This window comes from Lepidochelys olivacea, assembly GCF_965140295.1.
Source record: "Lepidochelys olivacea isolate rLepOli2 genome assembly, chromosome: 8".
Taxonomy (NCBI): Eukaryota; Metazoa; Chordata; order Testudines; family Cheloniidae; genus Lepidochelys; species Lepidochelys olivacea.
The window spans coordinates 49817566-49839764 of NC_140418.1; the positions used below are offsets into that span (position 1 = coordinate 49817566).

At 45.9% G+C, this 22199-nt stretch overlaps 1 protein-coding gene across 1 annotated transcript in view; it reads left to right on the top strand.

The window, feature by feature from the left end:
• TNN (tenascin N) overlaps nt 1-13842 on the top strand; it is a 38315-nt gene extending 24473 nt beyond the window's left edge. The window contains exons 11-17 of the mRNA XM_084636681.1: nt 5664-5794; nt 6453-6585; nt 7595-7746; nt 9542-9638; nt 10415-10582; nt 11371-11534; nt 13097-13842. Of these exons, the coding sequence (XP_084492807.1) occupies nt 5664-5794; nt 6453-6585; nt 7595-7746; nt 9542-9638; nt 10415-10582; nt 11371-11534; nt 13097-13243 (992 nt within the window). The 3' untranslated portion in view covers nt 13244-13842. The remainder of the gene's footprint in view (nt 1-5663; nt 5795-6452; nt 6586-7594; nt 7747-9541; nt 9639-10414; nt 10583-11370; nt 11535-13096) is intronic.
• The last annotated feature ends 8357 nt before the right edge of the window (nt 13843-22199 follow it).

The window sequence follows — 22199 nt, forward strand, 5'->3', positions numbered from 1 at the left end:
TTGATTCTTCCTCTCCTCTGGATTTTATCGGTGATGCCGAGAGAAGGGGGGTACTGATGCATGGGCAATTCAGGGCCTCCATATTATCTGCCCAGGCTTGCACCCTGGAGAGGTACTCCAGCTTTGCCTCAAGCGTCGACACAACACGGGAGGCAGCAGTCACTGGTTCTAAGCTCTTACTCGATTGGCGTAGAATTGAGCACCAGGGGCTGTCTCTGATGGTGGGAGAGATCATCGTATCTCACTGGACAACCACAACTCACCATAAAACTGGGCAGCCTCCAGACAACAGGGTGTTGTCCCACCACAGTCTGCCTGCTTCAATGGGTGCTTGGAACTTTGAGTTTTATCCCAGGTGGCATCCCAAATGGGGGAGGGGGAGTCCAACCCGTCACACCTACTCTTGTTTCCTATCTTTTGACCAGTTACCAATCCATGAGAGGACTTTCTTTTTATCCCATGAGAGCTTGCTTTGCTTCAGAGCCTTTGGTGAGGGACCTTGTCAAAGGCTTTCTGAAAATCTAAGTACACTATATCCAATGGATCAGCCTTGTCCACGTGCTTGTTGACCCCCTCAAAGAATTCTAGTAGATTGGTGAGGCATGATTTCCCTTTACAAAGACAATGTTGACTCTTTCCCAACAAATTATGTTCATCTATTTGTCTGACAATTTTGTTCTTTACTGTAGTTTCCACCAGTTTGCCTCTTACTGAAGTCTGGCTTACTGGCCTGTAATTGCTGGGATCACCTCTAGAGCCCTTTTTAAAAATTGGCGTCACATTAGCTATCCTCCAGTCATTTGGTACAGAAACTGATTTAAATGATAGGTTACAGACTACTGTTAGTAGTTCTGCAATTTCACATCTGAGTTCCTTCAGAACTCTTGGGTGAATACCATCTAGTCCTGGTGACTTATTACTGTTAAGTTTATCAATTTGTTCCAAAACCTCCTCTAATGACACCTCAATCGGGGACAGTTCCTCAGATTTGTCACCTAAAAAGAATAGCTCAGGTTTGGGAATCTCCCTCACATCCTCAGCCATGAAGACTGATGCAAATAATTCATTTAGTTTCTGCACAATGGCCTTATCGGCCTTGAGTGGTCCTTTAGCATCTCAATCGTCCCGTGGCCTCACTGGTTGTTTAACAGAATTCCTACTTCTGATGTACTTACATTTTTTTTTGCTATTACTTTTTGAGTTTCTGGCTAGCTGTTCTTCAAATTCTTTTTTGGCCTTCCTAATGACATTTTTACACTTCATTTGCCAAAGTTTATGCTCCTTTCTATTTTCCTCACTAGGATTTAACTTCTACTTTTTAAAGGATGCCTTTTTGCCTCTCACTGCTTCTTTTACTTTGTGGTTTAGCCGTGGTGGCAATTTTTTGATTCTCTTAGTATGTTTTTTAATTTGGGGTATACATTTAAGTTGAGCCTCTATTATGGTGTCTTTAAAAAGTTTCCATGCAGCTGGCAGGGATTTCACTTTTTGCACTGTACCTTTTAATTTCTGTTTAACTAACTTCCTCATTTTTGTGTAGTTCCCCTTTCTGAAATTAAATGCTACAGTGTTGGACTGCTGTGGTGTTTTCCCCACCAAAGGGATGTTAAATTTAATTATATTATGGTCACTATTACCAAGCGTTCCAGCTATATTCACCTCTTGGACCAGATCTTGTGCTCCACTTAGGACTAAATCAAGAATTGCCTCTCCTCTTGTGGGTTCCAGGACTAGCTGCTCCAAGAAGCAATCATTTAAGGTGTCAAGAAACTTTATCTCTACATCCCGTCCTGAGGTATACCCAGTCAATATGGGGATAGTTGAAATTCCCCATTATAACTGAGGTTTTTTATTTTAATAGCCTCTCTAATCTTTCTGAGCATTTCACAGTCACCATTGCCATCCTGGTCAGATGGTTGGTAATATATCCCTACTGCTAGATTCTTTTATTAGAGCATGAAATTAGTATCCATAGAGATTCTGTGGTACAGTTTGGTTCATTTTAGATTTTTACTTCATTTGATTTTACACTTTCTTTCACATATAGTGCCACTCCCCCACCAGCATGACCTGTTCTGTCCTTCCTATATATTTCATACCCTGGTATTACTGTGTCCCATTGATTATCCTCATTCCACCAAGTTTCTGTGGTGCCTGTTATATCAGTATCCTCATTTAATACGAGGCACTCTAGTTCACCCATCTTATTATTTAGACTCCTGGCATTGGTATATAAGCACTTTAAAAACTTGTCACTTTTTAGTTTTCTGTCCATTGCATGATGTAATTGAATGGGGCCTTTTTTCATTTGACTGTTTCTCATCGATCCTTCCTGTATTCTATCATCATCCATCCTCTTCTCCTTACTAGGACATAGAGAATCTACATTAATAGATCCTCTCCTAAGGGATGTCTCTGTCTGAACCACGTGCTGCACCGTAACTGTCGGCTTTCTCCCAGTGCTGCACATTTGTTTAAAAAGATTAAAAATGAAAAATCAAAACATTTTGAATTTTTTCCTAAATAAACTGTTGTCAAAATTGATACATTCTCACAAAACATGTTGATTTCAACAAAATGGTATTTTTCAGTGCCAGAAAATTCTCGACCTGCTCTGCTAATATCTTTCAAATCTTACTCAAGACAACAGCTACGTTATTCCCAATGATTAAAATAATAGGCTTGTAGCAGAGACCTTGTATGGGAAGTTTTTAGGCCAAGAGGCAGTTTGTTTTTGGTGTCCAAGTTGTAATAGCCCCCTGCAGCTCAGACCCTTAACAGTAGCACTGTGAATTGGTTGGGAGAGCACAGGGAATGCTGACAAGAGTATCACTGGAGTAGGACAATGGATTCCAATACCCTAGATCTCCCTCTGCTGTCCAAGCTTCCACAGTACTAACCTGAGAAGATTTCTGCTTCCATACGTAATAAAAATTGATTTTTTTCTTAATCTCGGAAGTTCAGTAAATAGTTATTTTAATTGATGGGAATAACAGCTCATTGAATATATGGTGTTTCATTCACAGTTAATAGCTCCTTATGTGCGCTTTGATGTACCAGTTCCTGCCTCTCGCACCTGATAAGGGATCTTTGTCTGTGTAGATATCTTCTCTCTGTTTCTATTTTATGAAACAAAAACTCTCTAAACATAAGAGAAATAAGGTTCTCCTGCCTCCCAACCCTGTGTTCAAGCCACTGCTGCTCCACTCTTTCCATCTGTCTAACTTAGGTACTTATATGGCCCCCATTACTGTAGTATCTGACAGGTTTCAGAGTAGCAGCCGTGTTAGTCTGTATTCGCAAAAAGAACAGGAGGACTTGTGGCACCGTAGAGACTAACCCATTTATTTGAGCATGAGCTTTTGTGAGCTACAGTGAAGTGAGCTGTAGCTCACGAAAGCTTAGGCTCAAATAAATGTGTTAGTCTCTACGGTGCCACAAGTCCTCCTTTCCTTTTTGTGGTATCTGAGTGCTTCACAGTCTTTAATGGATTTATCTATCCTCACAACACCCTGTGCGGGAGGGCAGCCCCATTGACAGATGGGGAACTGAGGCACAGAGAGTAAGTGACTTGCCCCAGGTCACACAGGAAGCCTGTTGTGGAGCAGGGAATTGAGCTGAGTGCTTCTGTGAGCTCCATGATGCTCTGCCATACGTGTGTGGGTGGGTGTGTATGCGCACGTGCATAGGCTCCTGTGTCAATAATTCTGCCATACGTCGGTGGGTGGGTGGGTGCATAGGCTCCCAGGTCAATAGTTGGTGCTTTTTCCTGAATACCAGCGCTGCCCACCCGACACCCTCAGATTGAAACAGGGAGGGACCGTATGGATGGAGGTCTTTGTGAAATTAACGACAGGTTTCCAAAGAACCCTATCCCAGAATGCACCAAGCATTGTGTGAAAACTGGGAAGGATTCTTCAGCGGCTGCCTCCGCTTCTGTTTTTGAAAAATTCTGCTCAGGAGCTAGGAGGGGATCATTCTAGGGAACAAGTGTCAGAAACCACACTGGTCACAAAGGATGCCTCGTACCCTTCATTCTTGTATGTCCAGTATAAAACAATATCAGAGGCTATTTATGATCACAGTGAAATAGTATTGGTTAAAAATAAAGCCAGCCTGCTTGTCACACTCAGGAAACAACCACACAGATATTTGAATGTATGGCTTAGTCTTTGCTGTTTGTGGAGGCGGTCTGAATCACACAAAATACCAGAGATCAGAACCATAGAGATGTGGGTTATTTTGTACTTGTGAATTGTTAGGGTAAGCAAACATATTAAAATAAAATGTTTCTGGTGCCTGCAAAGGGAGCCACTTTGCCATGGATGGGTTATGTGGTTATAGATCGTTAATGCAAAGCCCCCGGGTTTGGGGAAGAGAACCCCAAGTGTGTTGCAGTGTTTACCTCTGGAGAAAGAGAAGGACCACCTTAATTCATGTCCCTGCACCATGACTGTAAGGATCCGTGAGACTAGAATCTGGGTTCGTGGAACCCGTTCCCAAATCGCCAGGAGGTGGCCATACAGAGCCACATTCAAGGGGCACTGTGGAGATTAGGCACTGCAGGAAGTACCACCCAAAGGATCCAGAGTGATAGCACGCTGTGGACTTCTGATTGGCCCATGTTCACTATTTTATCCTAGAGGGTACCCCAGGAAGTTGTCTGGGCAACCACACAGATCTCTGGCCTGCTGTGACTCCAGACCTCACCTCGCTTTCTGATCTCCAGTCTCTGACCGCAGCCTGACTTTGAGCCTTACTTTGGCCTGCTGATTCCAGGCTTGTAACAATCTCTGAGCTCGGGCCTCCAGCCCCAGCCTGACTCTTGCAACCTGATTCCAGCCTGGTAGTTACCTCTGATCTCAGGTCTCTGACACTGGGCTGACTCTGACCCTGACCCTTCCTTATCAGTCTTGGCTCTAGTGATTACTTTGATCCCTGCTTGCTGATGCTGCCTCATGGCCATCCCTGACTAATGGCCACCAGCCCAGCCATGATAGCTAGGCCAGAGCACCTATGCCCAGTCCCTTACACTGACTCTTAACTCCTCAGTCTTTAGAAGTGAGAAATACATATTTACTTTCAGGCTGGTTAGCTTGTTTTTAAGGAAAGAGGGGTGTATTTTGGTGATCATAAACATGTGGGACAGGTAACACCGGCTGAAGATGAGCTTGGTGTTGGCTCAGGGTGCAGGCAAATGCTGTGTGAGCTTCTCCCATGTAGTTCTGCCAGTGAACCCAAATTCAGATCATCAGCTATTCCAACTCTGGATGCCCTCACAGCTCTGCCAATGTAATCCCGTCTTCCCTCAGTAGCACCCTATGCTATTTCAGTCCAGGGTGCCACCTCATATCTGACCTAAAACACCCCATCCTATTTCAATTTCAGCTCCCATGCCAGTGTATCTGAAGCCTGATCTGCAGCAGTCTTTACTATCTCAGTTCTGGGCCCCAACACTCTGCTAACGTACCTCACGCATTCCTCCTTGTTAACCATGAAATATAGTTTCTGTAGTTGCAGAGTCCCAGTTAACAATATTGGGAACTAAAAGCTCTATACTTCCATGCCCTATGCTGAAGATTCACTCTAGGGGTTGCTTCTTCTCAGAGGTACTTGTACAATCAGAGTGTTTGATTCTGTTCTCTGTTTTTTGTTTGAAATAGAAATTGACTCTCCCAAGAACCTCCGTGTATCAGATGTGACACACAGCAGTGGTGTAGTTACCTGGACACCGCCTGTTGCACAGATCAGTGGCTACACTCTGACCTACCAGGCTCCAGATGGCACCAGCAAGGTACTGTGAGCTCTTCAATTCCTGCTTGTTACAAACCGCCCCAGTTTAAAGTGCACATGGGATGTTGGGTTTAGCCAATCAGATCCCATTATCAAGAACACATGCACAACCTTAGAATTGAAGTGAGAAGGTACCTCGGGGAGTGGAATATTCCATCTTAATTACACTTGTTGGGAGGAGCTGGTGTCCTACTGGACGGCACATACCACTGTGACTGCAGCTGGGTGTTGTGGATTGGGCAGATCCTTCACGCAATAGGAGAGTTCCATCATAACTGGCCTTGACACTGGGGGCAGGGATGTGTTTTAACTTTGCTTTTCTGGTGTGTTTATACATGTCAGAGGGCACCTTGAACGTGAGGTATCTCATTCATGAATGTGCATACAGCCTATTCCCTGTGGATACAGTTGTCTGTAGGGTCTGTGCAAGTTCACTCTTTCCCCCAAATCCTCATTCCAGGGACAGGGAATCCTCAACCTACCCACTAATATGCAGATGGCCCTGTAGTTATAGGGTACACCCTGCTACCAGCATTCTTCTGCCTGTGCCCTGCTCACCTCTAAAAGCATGCAGAGAATGGAAGCAGCATGGCTGGGAATAGATGACGCAGACTATAGAGCTGAGCAGATCTTTAGTCTATCTTTTCTTTTTTTGGCAGGAAGTGCAACTGGGTCCTAATGAGCAAAGGTTCATACTGGAAGGCCTGGGACAAGGAGTGAGGTACACAGTCTACGTGGTGGCCTTTAAGGGAGACCGCTGGAGCAGAAAGGCAGCCAATACCTTCTTGACAGGTAGGGCTTGGCACTAATAATACTTAGCACATCTCATCTGTAGCACTTCGCAGTTAAGGGTTAGTGGTGATGGTTCCACTTTACAGAGGCTCAGAGAGATTAAATGACTCATCAAAGGTCATCCAGTAAGTCGGTAAATTGGGAATAGAACACAGATCTCCTGACTCCCAGTCTGGTGCCCTGGGCCAGGCTGCATGGTGGGTTGGAGATGCAGTTGGGGAAGAGCATGAGGTGACAGTGGGATGGCTTATATGGAGATTCAGATCCATCTGGATGATGTTGCTTGCAGAACCTACCAGTTGAGTACAATAGATAGACTGATTGTGAAAAGCTGATTGGAGGTAGGGAAGGCGATCACCAACTCTGGATGTGCTTGCATCATCCCAGTAGCATGGGGGCAACTTGTATCTTGCAAGCACTGCTTTTGGCATTTAGGAGGTGCCCAAATTAACTAACAGGGTCCAGGAAACTTGCATCAAAATGGCATCCTGTTAAGGTGTCTTTCATGCCAATATGATGCAGGGGTTTGTCCTATTGGGGAAGGTCACAAAGGCATTGCCCATTGTGGACAAATGATGCAAGTGGGGAGGGGTTAGTGAGCTCCCTCTCCATCTAGAACCAGTACTTCTCTACACATCTATGACTTCCCTACATATCTATCCCCACACAAATCCAGCTTTCCTGAGCCCCTCTCGAGGACCAGGCTGCCTCCTGCAGTCTCCACTGACCCCATTCCTGGGCCAGGTAGACAGCAGGTAAAGCTAATTTGCAGCTTAGGTGGAGGGCAGTCTTTACCAGAGCATGGCAGGACCCAGGGCATCCGGGTTTGTGCTCCAGCTGATGGGTGCCTGTGGGGGTGCATATGGTGCAGGACTCTATATGATCCCATAATCCTAAGGCTGTGCCCCTGTTCAAACCACATCCTCTTTAGGAGACTCAGTTGGGAATGCCTCTCCAGCTTCCTTTTCAGACTTGCTGATGTGAGTTTTTCCCTGTCTTGTTCCCACAGTTGCCTTCCTCTACCCATATCCTGCTGACTGCAGCCAGACCCAGCAAAATGGGAATGCCACCAGTGGCATGTACACTATCTACCTGAATGGTGATGCTGGCAGGCCCATGCAGGTGTACTGTGACATGACCACCGATGGAGGCGGATGGATAGTGAGTGGTGCTGTGGTCTTTGCACATCTGTTTACTTTTTAAAAAAATCAAGTGACTCTAATGCTGCTCTGACATCCCTGGAGACTGAAATCTTCTGTTTATGGCCAGCACAGCCATGACATGGGCAGCAGCACTGGAATTATCCCCTCCTTTTACTTTACAGCTCCACATCAGTGTTTCTCAACTCTTGCCTGGGAAGTACCATCTTTATGGGCAAGGGGATAGTTGCCTGTATGCCTGTTCAGTCCTTGGCCTCTGCTGAGACTGCCAATGGGGATGCCAGTTTTGGTGTCATGGCATGATCTACTCACTGCAGGTGGTGCCTCCTCCTGGCTGTTCTGGGGATTAGCTGTCTTCCAGGTCCAACTCCTCTTTTTGTGGTCTCTCTCTCCATTGTTCTCTCCCTCACTCTGCAGCCCGCCTCTCACTCCAGGAGCTGCAGCTTTGTCTTCATGACTTAGCCCTCTGGCCAGATCATTATGCGGTTTTCCCTTCTGGGGTATAGAGTCTCACTAGGCCTGCTGTCCAGGCAGTGCCACTCTGTCAGTGGCAGATAGGGAACCTGGGACTGCCCACTACTTCAGGTTCCAGTCAAGGGCCCCTGCAACACGCAGCCAAAGTCTAAGTGTTCAACCTTGCTGCTTTCTCTCTGGGATGCTTCCTACTCTGCCTCCAACAGGCTTTCTTCTCTGCCCTTTTCTCTCCCAGATATGTCCTTCCCTCAGGGCCAGGTTCCCACTCTTTCCAGGGCCTCCCTCCTTCCCTCTCTAATACACAGAGGATGGATGCAGACTTCCTGACTGTAGCCATTACTGTTGCCAGCTTCCTGGCTTTGTATTAGCCCAGCCCAGCCCCTCACCTGCTCAGCTGAGCTCCATCTTCCAGTCAGGAGTTGCTACCCCAGCCTAATCCCCTCATGTGGCCTATCTCACTATCGGGCCCTTTCTCAGCTTCCTTAACCCTTTTGGGACTGATGTGGGGTGAACACCAATCACGGTGTGTTGGTTGGGGACTGGGTCAGGTTCATTGAGATACAAAGCATTTCACTGGTTGGTCTCTTATTTCAGTCAGGCCAATGGTGTTAGTGACTGAATTTTCTTACCACCTGATAACTGTATGGTGGCTCATGTGAAATGAACGAGCAGTCTTGAGTCCAGTTCCTAGTAGATTGCTGGCCACAGCATAGAAACCATGACCTAAGGGCATTGTACAACAGGGCAGGAGCATAAAACTGTGTGATTCTGGGACCCCATTCTCCACTAGAATAAGATTATGTTCCTCTCCTTTTTTTTTATGTTTTTATTTTAATGAAGAATGAATAATGCAAACAATTTCCCATGAATATTCATTCACACATCAAAAAAAAGTTCTGGTTGGTCCTGTTGTATATCTAGTTCCTCTTTATTTAGGTGTTTATACCACATTTGGGAAGTCTGTGGTTCCTTTTAGCCTCACTATCCACAAACATGAGTGTGATTTGAGTTATACTAGGGCAAATATTTGCCCTAGTGGAAAGCAAATTTTAAATTTCCAGTCACAAGTGTATGCATTGGAAGAGCTTGTGTGCTTATCCAATCAGAGAACATTAAAAAAAAAGCATGTGAAATCACCTGGCCAATCCCATTTTTCCAACAGCTTGAATTCTGAACACTCATTAACGCCCCCTCTTCGTGGGCAGGTCGGAATCATGGACAAATGGGAGGAAATTGCAATCTCTAGTGAATATTCCACACACAGAAAATGAGGATAATTTACCCAATTGTTCATGACTCATGCAGTAGTGCTTGTTTTGCAGGTGTTTCAGAGGCGGAACACAGGGCAGCTGGATTTCTACAAGCGCTGGAGGAATTATGTCGAAGGCTTTGGAGATCCTCTGGGGGAATTCTGGCTTGGTACTGTATCTGTATGTGACAGGTGAAGGGTGGACAGTTAAAGACAGGCTTTTTAGAGGCTGGCTGGCATTTTGATACTTATCTGAAACATGCAAACTTCTTAGGTCTGTAGTCAGGTTGGAAATACCATCGGAACATCCCTGGGCTTGGCTGCTTCTGCTCTTGCCTGGAAGTGCATAGGCAAATGAAACAAATCTAGTGCCCACTGAACTTCATTTGGCTTTCACTCAGAGTGAACCAATGTTCTTCATACCTCAGAAACGGTTCAGTTCAGGAGTTTTGTGATCCTGTACCAGGAGAGGAGTTACAAGATATTAGCACACTGATTTAAAGGAGAACATGGCATTCACTGAAACATGAAGAATAGGAACAAAAAGTACTGTACTTGGCAAGTCATTTTCTGTATCTCCTTTCTGGCTGTTTCAGCTGACTGTGCTTAGATTGGCAAATTCAGCACGTAGATGTGACTGTGGTTGGGGTCTTTAGATTTGCTTAGAGATAGTGAATGTTCCTTTGGAGTCTGGATTATTCTCCTTGATCTAGAAATGAAATCAGACTCCTGTGTTTCTGATGTCATTCTGTGCGATAGTGCAAACTCATCCTTATCCATATGATGTAACTTCGGGATCAAGTCGGGGGAGAAGGTGGGAGGAGAAGGAGCAAACCACTGATTTAACCACAAATGTGGCAAGAAGAAACCTTGGAACAGAGAAAGTGAATGAATTTTGACACCTGTTTTCCCTCTATAGAATAATCACTTTGGTTTCTTCTCCCAGGTCTTGACAAGCTGCACAATCTCACTAGCAGTACACCCATTCAATATGAGATCCGGGTGGATCTGCAGACCTCCAATGACTCTGCCTATGCTGTCTATGACTTCTTCCAGGTGGCTTCGAGCAAGGATAAGTACAGGCTCTCGGTGGGGAATTACCAGGGCACTGCTGGTAAGGAATGCTTTGTATCCTTGCTGCTTCAGTCTCACATAATGGAAGCAGGCACTGGAATCTGGGACACTTGTTTCCCCATAAGAATGTGGGTTGGAATAGACTGGGATGCATTAGAAGTCCCATAAACCAGGTTGTTTCCTGGTGCTTCTCTAAGGAGAGAAATATACATTGGTATTTCTGGCTGGACCTCGGGAGCGGGCCAGCCAAGCCATCTCCTGAGAAGGGAGGGACTAGGTGTGGCTCACCGGCCACTGGATAAAGAGGCAGAGAAGAGGGAAGAGGCCCATGGAACTGTCCTCAGACTGGATTGGGGGGAGCGGGCCCAGCAGCCCACCTGCTGAAGAATCCAGAGAAGGGAGTGGTTCCAGCAGATGAGCCTGTGAAGGCATTGGAGGGGCTGTTAGGCATTCCCAATCAAGGAAGACAACATTGGGGGGTGGTGAGAAGAAGGAGGGTTGTGTGGGGAGGAATGGCAACCTGATCCTGAACTGAACTGGAATTCAGACTCCTTGGGAGTTCACCCAGCATTACTTCCCATCCTGATGATATAATGGCCTTTGCCAGCTGTACTCCAGGTATTCCCTGCCCTGATGACGCCTCTGCCTTTGGCTTCCAATCCTCTCACCTGCCCCATTTACCACCTACGCCTCCATCCCTTTGAACCCCCACCCTCTGGGAATTGCCAAGTCTTTGGAACTGCACCCTCCTAGCCTCCACCCCCCTAGCAGTTTGATAGTGGCACCCCGAGATTGCTGTGCCTAACATCTCCTTCTCCCTTCTTTTAGGGGATGCGCTGACTTACCACAATGGCTGGAAATTCACCACCTGGGATAGGGACAATGATGTGGCTCTGAGCAACTGTGCGAGGTCACATCAGGGTGCCTGGTGGTACAAGAACTGCCACTTAGCTAACCTCAATGGCAAATATGGAGAAAACAAGCACAGTGAGGTGAGTGCCAGGGTTCTGCTACATGTGTGCTTCTTCTCACCAACTTCAGGGACATGGGTGACACTGGACAGCTCAGATGGTTCCTGAGTCAGGAAGGGCTGTCCAGACTCATTCAATAGTTATAGATCAGGCATACTTCTTCCCTTTAAAAAGGGTGTATTGTAATCAATCCGTGGCAGCCTAGGAACCTCACAGTCATTACTAGGGTACCCACCATGGCCACCTGTAACTTCAGAGTGACTGCAGAGATGGAACTCGCAGCATTCAGCCCAGACAGCACAGAGCCTACTGCTTGAACTAAACGAGCATCCATTTATAGTAATCGGTATAGGGTTTATGAGACAGACACACATGCACACTGAGTGCTTCCAGTTCCATCCTTTGAAACATAGCTGCAGACACGCTGCCACTAGCTAGCTGATCACAGTACTGAACAGTGAATTTAGTAGGGCTGAAAGGTGCTGGATTGACAGCCATGAGAAACTGGAATCCTGTGTTTATACAGAGAGCAAGGACAGCAGGAGTAGTGGAACCTCTCTTGTGATCTAAGCCAGGATTTGAACCCTTGTCTCTAGAGGTAAAAGGCCGGGGCATTATCTTAGACAAGTTGCTTCATCTCTCTGTGCCTCTGCTGACCCATCCGTAAAGTGGAGATCCTGCTACCTGCCTTCCTTTGTCATTCGCTGTAGCTCTGCAAATGAAAAGCGCTGTATACATGATGCTCAGGGCAGGGGCCCACCCCATTAGGTGTTGGCAACATGTGTCACTGCTGCCCCATGTTCTGCGCTGGCTGCTGATGGAATTCAAAGTGGTGCTTTTAACCTATAAAGCCGCAGATGGCATGGGACCTTGCTACTTGCGGGTATGTCTACACTGAGGCAGTGTGGGTGTTGCGACATGGGCGGTGGCTTGGACTAGGCACCTGAGATTGGACCCAGTTGGGGGCAGGTGGGCTTGAACTTTGGCCGCCAGCCTCAGCTTCTACAAGTGCTGCAACGCCCCCACTGCTATTTTTAGCTTGCTAGCTCAGGGAGAGCTATCGTGAATTTGTCTACCTAGGGGCTGGGAATCACAACTCCCAGCTGCAGTGTAAACACACCCTGAGAAACCACCTCTCTCTTTATGCCTTGCTTCTACAGCTGCAAATGGGCAGGAACTTTTGAACTGGAACTTCCTAATTTTAAAAGGGGGGGGCACACGGTTGGCAGTATAATACGCTCCACAAGGGGAACCTCAGCTCAGAAATGGGCTCTCCCTCAGACACCTGTCTGAAATAGTCCCGATCTGTTGGTGTTAGGGCATGACACAAAATACATCTATTTACATAGGTTTCTGAATGTGTTATGCGTGTAGGGGGTTCAATCTTGGTGCGTGCCCAACTGTATGTTTATTAACTTGGGTTAGGGGTGTCCAGAGGGCTGGCTGAGACTCCCTCTTCTTATTATGGTAGAGATCCAAATAAATAACAACCCTCCCAATATCTGAGTTATGTATTATTGTATCCCAGTGCCTCACACAGGGTTTACATGCTTACTAAAGGGAATTCCTTGTTCTCTTTCCAGGGGGTCAACTGGGCACCATGGAAAGGCCATTTGTTCTCCATCCCTTACACTGAAATGAAGATCCGTCCTCAATCATCCAGCAATGAACCAATCCTGGGGAGGAAAAAAAGGTCTCAGGCAGGGAAGAGGAAGACGACCAGGGCCTAAAATGGCCTCCAAGCAGGGCCAAGCCTGTCAATTCCTGACAATGAAATTCCATTATTTTGTAACTAAATGTAAGGACTTGAACAGCTTGTTCCAATACTTATGTAACAAATGTCCAGCCTGCTGCAGCCCCTGCTCAGAGCTCTCTGGGTTCAGCCTGCTTTAAGCATTTGGAGGCTATTGACAAAAGTCACCGGTCACAGAGTGGGAGGAGACTGATGGGGAATATTAACATTTACAGCTATCCTGATTGGCTGAACTCGACAAGGACCTGACTGGTCCAATGCACACAGATGATCTATTTTCCCTGATCATTATGAACTTTACAAGCAAGCTTTAAACTCATGCTGTGGCTTCCCACAACCCAAGTTGCTGACCCTCATATTTGCAAATGCCCTTCACTACTAGATATTGCTACCAGCTACTACTGTAACTTCTCAGGCCTCAAGGGGGCATTGTGAAGTTAAAATGCATCATTTTGTCAAGTTAAAATGCATCCAGTTAAAATGCACCCTTATCTATGTTGAAAATAACCCCGTGGGTTGATAATTTTAAGAGTCTAGTTTACTTGCTTCTATTTTTGCTCCGTGTTTTTCTTCTCCTGGTTTCCAGCTTGGATGATGAAAAGAGGCCATTGCACTTCACTTTTATTAATAATCAGCCTCTAGTCACTTTCTCTTTCAGATCCTCATGCATTAGCACAATGCCACAATCTTTGGGGTGTCTACACTATGGGGAAAGATCTGGTTTTCAAACACTGCTTCTTTTGGAATTTTAAAAACAACACTGGAAAATTTCACCTAGTTTTAAGTTTTTGTATAAGCTTCTTTTTATAAAAACCTACATTTCCCATCTAAATGAAACTTAACAGTGTCATTTTAAAGCCCCTGGTTATTAAACCTCAGTTCAGGTTTATTTGTAGCTCACTCCTGAGCTGCTCCATAATTCTCTTTGGCTACAGGTTGTCCATTTTAGTGCCAACTCCAGGTGCTCTGTGTAATGCTCCCCCTGCTGACATGGGCTCTGCTGTGACAAGAGGAATGGCTCTCCTTCTAGTTGCTTGGAAAGGAAAATGGGGACTGGAATGAGGAATATGTACCAATAGGGGATTTGTTGTCAGATGGCATCAACATCGGAATAGCTGAGAGCACCTGAGTTCTCTGAATAGGATTCTCTTGGTGACCTTGGACAACTCATTTAATTCCTCTGCCTCAGTGTTCTGATCTGCAAGATGGGGAGAATAATAGTCACCAACCTACCTCAGAAGGGTGTTTTGTGTGTTACTTAGTAAATGCTGGCAAAGTGCTTTGAAGATAATTAAGTACTAAATATTATTTTGAATACAACAGATAACACTTCACAGGAGAGAAATCTCTTCACTCATCCCCCTCTCTCCTAGGTCCATGCAGTACCTGTCTCCTCTTCCTTCACCTCTCAATGCTAGATGCAGAACATTCTCTACTCTTAAAGGTACAGTCCCATCACTACAGGCGTTGAGCATCATGAAATGCTTTCTGTTAAACTGCTGGTAACGTTAATCAACCCTGGTTTAAACTCTGTTGTCTTGGGTCCTCTAATTCCAGCTCCATGTTTCTTCATACTAAAATCCTTCTGTATAATTTAATTGTAACTTTTAGAAAGCTGGTGTCTTCCAGCCAGAACAAATGCCTAGGAGGGAGTACAGTATATTCATGTTCACAGACTCCTAGGCAGGCTTCATAAAGAGGTGGAGGGGCACAAAAAAGTGGTTTTACTATCCTAAACTCTGCCTGCTCATGATGCCAAAATAAGATGCCACTCACAGGTGCCTGTGAAGAATTTTCACAGTATGAGGCTTATCTTCACATACAGCACTAGTGCAGCTGTGCCGTTGTAGCACTTAAGTGAAGACATTCCTATGGCTGACAAGAGAGCTTCTCCCATCGGTGTAGTTAATCCACCTTCCCGAGAGGTGGTAGCTATGTCAATGAGAGAAACTGTCCTGCTGACAAAACCTCCTGTGTAGACAGCGCTAAGTCAGTATAACTGTACTGCTCAAGGCTGTGGATTTTTCACACCTCTGTGCGACGTAGTTATACCGATATAGGTCTGTAGTGTAGACCTGGCCTTATTGTCCCTCTCTTTCTTTGTATCCTCTTCATCAGCGCAGAAATAATTACAATGGTGACATTTAAATGGTCATCATTAGGCCCCAGAATTAGCACATTGACATGAACAAGGGTAGTTCACACTATTTTTTGACCTGCTGTTTCCAGCAGATTAAGATAGGCAGCACTGCATGGTTTACAACCAGTTCACAAGGTGAAGATTTTCTTCATAGTCTTAAGGGTGAGTCATCATTTGCTTGTGAAGAAAAGCTGAGATCCTGGAGCACACAATGCAGCCAACAGGGGAAAGTACCAGCTCACCAAGACTGGTGTGAGCCAGTCACATTCAATCACCTCCCCAAAGGGTTAATCAGCTGTGCCCGTTGGAACATGTGCATCCTGTGTATCAGTGTCTCTTTCTAGTTCATAATGCTGAATGGAAATGGTTCTTAAATAGAAAGAATGCCTAGGAATCATAAATCATTCACAGACCAACATGGAGCCCCTTAGCCATTACCAATAAAGACACTTCTAAACAAAAATCTTGCCCTCCTAGGAGCCTTTCACACCTACTTTGCTCTGCTGTAAATGAGACCACAAGGGGTATGATTCTCATTTACACTAAGGCACCTTTATGCTGCTTGGGCCCTGATCCACACCACTTTTGGGCCCCTTTTTTTTCCTCCCCCATCCCCTGCCAAGCAAGGGGGGATAGTTCTGCCCCTCCCCACAACACCCAGCCTGGGAAGGGGGTGAGGGGACCCTGCAGCAGCCCCGTGCCCAGTTTGGAATGGGGTGGGTGTGAAGAAGCCCAGGGTCTACAGGAGGAACAGAGGTGAGGCTGGGGGGCAGAATTGTGGGGGGGGGCATAACTAATGTGGAGATGGGATTCATTTGGGGATTGGGGGGAAGAATTAGCTGCTGGGCATGGGGAGGGGCAGATGTGGGGGTGAAAGCTCCTGCAGCAGGGGACAACTCACCTCAATAAATCAGGGGGAGTGGGCAACATGAATTGTCTCACACACTGGGGATGGGCAGGGGGACGGTTTCAAATATCAAAAGCCATGCCAAAACCACAATATAATTACAATAAACACAGAATTTGGGGGGGGGGGGTCTGAGTTGTGATTTTTAAACCATTGCGGTTGGCATGGGCCCCTGGTGTCTGCTCCCAGAAGGGGATGAGGAGCGTGTGTTGGATAATCACTGGCTTAAGGTCTGAAGGCTATTAGGGTACGTCTACACTTTGACAAAAACCCCCGTGGCACTGATTCTCAGGGCCTGCGTCAGCTGATTCAAGCTCACAGGGCTAAAAATTGCAGTGTAGACCTTCTGGCTTGAGCCCAGGCTCTGAGACCTCTCCCCACCCCAAGTCTAAAGGCCCCGGCTCTTGAGCGCCCAAAATGTCTAGACTGCAATTTTATAGCCCCGCAAGCCTGAGTCAGCTGACCCAGGCCAGCCACGGGTCTTTTGTCACAGTGTAGACATACCCTTAGGGTTTATTTGAGGGTCATTGGAACAGCTTCCCAAGTCATGTGGTAAATTCTCTTGGAGTCTTTAAATCATGATTGGATGTCTTTCTAAACGAGGCGCTCCAGTTCACCCAGAAGCGCTGGCTACTGTGGATCTACCCTTTGTGGAAGGGAAGTGCAATTGCCGGGGGAAGGCGTGTTTCTCTTCGAAGTGCCCTTGTCCCACTCAGGCTACTTTGTCCAGTGCTAGCCAGAGGCAGGTGCATTGTTTTCCACATGGTGACACATTGTAACTGTGGTGGAAATTCCCTTTCCTCAGTGCTAATGCTGAAGATCCCCCCTCCTAACCAGCCTTTAGTGGGCTCTCTAGGGGCCCCAGGACTCCATGGGAGCCAGGTGAATGGTCCTGGCCTGTAGAGATGATCCCTGGAAATAAGAAACCCCACTAGTCTCATTTCTCAGCTGTTGCTTTTAGCTTCTGGGCATTTCCAGATCCACTGCTTTCTGTACTACCACTGACAGCTTTCCCCCAGGCCTTTACTAGGCGCTTTCAAAACCACTTTCTGTACATTTCAATCTCACTCTCCTACAACACAAATAAGGTTTTGTTGCCATGGAAACACATAGTTTGCCTTTCAGGTGTGTATGGAGTGATGAGTGGTAATTACCATGCCCCATGCTGGGGGAACCCACCAAAGCCACAAGCTTCAGCTAACTCCAAAACTGGGGTTCAGTATGAAAGTCAGGGGGAAAAAAGGGGTGGGGGGAAAGCTGTATAGAGAAATGAAGTGAGCTTTCCCAGCCCCTGCTCTCAGTGCATGCAAGGCTGGAGCTTGAAATGAACAGCACATAGGGTGATATAATCCCTTCAAATGAGCTTCTAGAGGCAGCTTTTGGGGGGTGGGGTTGGGAAGAGGCTGAGCTGGGTAACCCTAAGAGCTCTTCAGGGCCTTAGTTTCTGGACAGGTCAGCCTGAGTGAGTCATATGGGCCAATATCTGTCATGCAAGGCAGGGCTGCTGTAGCTTCAGGGAGCATTGCCAGTTCCACCCCCCGCCCAGCAGCAGGCCTAACACAGGTGCAGCCTCAGAAAGGATTACCTGCCCCAAGTTTGTGTGTGGGGGTGGCATTTTCTGAGTGAAATTCCTTCCAACACTTTGGGGGGAGGCACTTAGAGAGGCTGCTGGTTAAAGGCAGCTCCTGCCAGCGGCTATTCCTGCAAAAGGGGTCTCCAGGATTCCCACTGTCCCCTCCCTCCTGCCTAATAAGGGTCACCTGGAGAGACATTCACCCCTGCTGTCTCTCTGAGCCACCCCAGTGGAAATGTCACTTCTAAACAGAACTGCAGGCAGCAATGAGCCATGGTGCCAGCTTTGTTGCCCCTGCTGGCTGCTCTCAGAGCTTCTGAGCAGGCAGACAAGGCTCCTTCTTCCTCCTCCCTGGCTCACAGCTTTCCCGCCTTCACCCCACTGCTCCTCTCAGCTAAGGCAGGCCAAGGAGAGGAGAAAACAGCACACAGAACTACTGCAGTTCCTCACAATGAGAAAAGTTTAGAGCAGATCTTCAAACCTGCTCTGTCCTCAGAGGGCCAAAACTGTATAAACTACATAACACGCTCATTGTGGATCTGGGATAATCCACAGATGGGCGCTTTCCAGGGTCTAAAGACTCTGACCAGCTCTTCAGCTGCTGTAAATCAGCATAGCTCCATTGGCTTTAATGCTGATTCCCACCAGCTGGGGACTTAGGCCTCTATTCACCACTTCCCCAATTACTGCTCTGATGTTTCTAAGGCTACAGCTGTGTGAACAGAGGCTAGCAGCTAGGGACTTAGCAGGATGCTATTGCGGTTACCTGGAGAGGTTTGGAAGACTACAGCCTGTTTCCCCAGCTGCTGAATCAAAGATACTCAAAGAAAGAAGGAGAATGTTTGGTGAGCATATGGGTGTGTCAGAAGGTCTCAGGTAAGTGATTCTTTACTATGGTGATGTGATAACCCCATGCTGGCCTGTTTGTGATGAGCTATTCCACTAATTCACCCAGTTCAGGGAACTGTATAGATACGAGTAGGTGCAATTGGGGCTGGGTAAGGGACTGTGTGTGGCAAATGAGGCTATAATTTCAGCTACTGCTGGCTCTAGAGAAAAATTCAAAGGTAGTATATACATACTGAGTTGGTAAAATGACTTGTAAAGGTGCGCAATGTCATTGTACTATATTTAGATAATCTGATAGAGAAATTCATGTATCTATTCTCATAGAGCGGGAGGCTCAGCTGCTGCTAGCAGCTCTCTAAACAAATCTCAGAGGCAAAAGTAGTCCTTAGAGAGGGCTGTCAATACAGGAGAATTTGTATGTGACATCGGACAGTTTCGGCTTCTTTCCAAAATGGGGCCCTTCACAAAAAATGAGAACCACATATTTATGTGTAGCTCTGGATGGAAGTTTATTTTTGCCTGATTATTTTGGGTTCCTATCTTTCACCAGGAGTGGCACTCAACATGGGATGTGTTTTAATCCCCTGGAAAAGCCATATGATATGGGAATAAGGCACTGCAATAATCACAAATGGCCACAAGATGGAACCCTAGGTCCACTTCATTTTGGGGAATCTGGCCATGAAACATCTGACCCCCATGAAAAGATCTTTCAGTGTTAAATCCTGTCTATGCAGAAACTTTGATGTCACTCTACTGCCTAGCCCAGACAGTGCAGATGTTTTGCTCTGTTGCCAGGGAGTTAGTGAAGTCAGCTCATAAAAGGGAGGGACTAGTTGTTTTGCTTAGAGTCAGAGCTGGCATAAGTAAGTGCCATGAAAGCTTCCTGTCCTCTCCTCTTGCTGGCTTTGCCTGTACATCTAGGTCCTGACTTATGGCCACTCCCAGCCGTTCAGTTCCATGCTCCCACCCAACTCTGCCTATGTCCCTCACTCCTGATGTGAAGCATCCTCTGTCATTCCAGTCCTGACAGGCACATAGCTCTCCCAATACACCCCAAGCCTGGCCTGATCAGTCCTTGGTCTTTGTTAAGGACTAGATTTTTCAAAAGAGCTCAGGGCCTTATTTTCAGACATGCTCAGCATCCCTGACCAGGACAGATTTTCAGGAGCGCAGCACCCATTAATGCATGAGAACATGGGAATGGCCATACTGGGTCCATCTCGTCCAGTATGCGGTCTTCCGACTGTGGCCTGAGCCAGACACTTCAGAGGGAATTAACAGAATAGTGCAATTATTGAGGGATCCATCCCCTGTTGTCCAGTCCTAGCTTCTGCAAGTTGGAGGTTTAGGGACAAGGCAGACCATGGGGTTGCATCCCTGACCATCTTGGCTGATAGCCATTGAAGGACCTATCTGCCATGAATTTATCTAGTTCTCTTTTGAACCCAGTTATACTCTTTGGCCTTCACAACATCCCATGGAAAAGAGCTCTAAAGTTGACGGTGCATGTGTGAAGAAGTACTTCCTTATGTTTGTTTTAAACCTGCTGCCTATTAATTTACTGGGTGACCCCTGGTTCTTGTGTTAGGTGAAGGGGTAAATAACACTTCCCTAATCACTTTCTCCACGATTCATGATTTTATAGACATCGATCATATCCCCCCCTTAGCTGTCTCTTTTCTACGCTGAACAGCCTCAGTCTTTTTAATCCTTCCTCATATGGAAGCTGTTCCATCTTGTGCCTTTCTCTGCACCTTTGCCAATTCTAATATATCATTTTTTGAGATCGGGCCACAAGAACTATATGCATTATCAAGGTATGGGTGTACCATGGATTTATGTAGTAGCATTATGATATTTTCTGTTTTATCTCAATCCCTTTCCTGACGGTTCCTTACATTCTTAGCTTTTTTTGTCTGCTGCTGCACATTGAGCAGATGTTTTCAGAAAACTATACACAATAACTCCAAAATCTCTTTCCTGAGTGGTAACAGATAACTTAGACTCTATCATTTTCTATGTATAGTTGGGATTATGTTTTCCAATGTGCACTACATTGTATTTATCAACATTTGAATTTCATCTGCAATTTTGTCGCTCAGTCATCCAGTTTAGTGAGTTCCCTTTGTAACTCTTCTCGGTCGCTTTGTACTTAACTATCTGGAGTAGCTTTGTATCATCTGCAAATTTTGTCACCTCACTGTTTGCCCCTTTCCCAGATCATTTATGAATATGTTGAACAGTACTTGTCCCAGTACAGATCCTTGGGGGACCCTGCTATTTATCTCTCTCCACTGTGAAAACTGACCATTTATTTGTCCCCTTTGTTTCCTGTCTTTTAACCTGTTACTGACCCATGAGAGGACCTTCCCTCTCATCCCATGACTGCTTACTTTGCTTAAGAGTCTTTGGGGAGGGACCTTGTCAAAGGGTTTCTGAAAGTTCAAGCACACTACATCCACTGGATTGCTCTTATCCACAGGCTTGTTGACCCCCTTAAAAAATTCTAATAGATTGGTGAGGCATGATTTCCCTTTACGAAAGCTGTGTTGCCTCTTCTCCAACAAATTGTGTTCATCTGTGTGTCTCATAATTTTGTTCTTTAATGTAGTTTCTACAAATTTGCCTGGTACTGAAGTTAGGCTGACTGGCCTGGAATTGCCAGAATCGCCTCTAGAGCCTTTTAAAAAAACCTGATGTCACATTAATGATCCTCCAGTACAGATCTGGTACAGAGGCTGACTTAAGCAATAGGTTACATACCACAGTTCTGCAATTTCATATTTGAGTTCCTTCACAACTCATGGGTGAATCCTATCTGTTCCTGGTGACCTATTACTGTTTGTATACTGTTTATATTTGTTCCAAAACCTCCTCTAATGACCCCTAAATAAGTTGCATGTAAATAAGATCAGATTTTGAAAAATGCTGAGCACCTCAAATACAGCCAACACGCTGAGCTCTTTTGGCATCTTCACTTCAGCCCAGCTTTTCAATCTGTGTGTTTGTGATATGTACAATACAAACAGCTACGAGGGACTGGATGAGCGCCATTAAGCTTTCCTCATTTGTGACCTAAACCAGCCTAGAACTAAGATCGACTGAACCCCACGAAGGAAAATATTGTGTGCATCCCAACTCATACAGAGCAGAAGCATAACTCTTCTTCCTCCCACTTTTTTTTTTCATGCCAAGAGAGGTTGGCCTGCACTCATTAACGAGGAGACGCACTAAACGTTACTAATTGGAAACTGCCCTTTTAAGTATAATGTATCTGCGACTGGCTGAAAAGAGGTGCCCTTCAGCATTCCTCTCGACTGAAGTCAACAAAGGTCACATCCAAGGCCAGTGAGATGGTGCAAAAATATTTTCCCAAAGAAAGAAATGGCTGAGATCTGGAGACAAAACCTCTCTCAGGAGTTTGGAAAAAAAAAAAGTTTTATTTTAAAAATTTTTCTTGA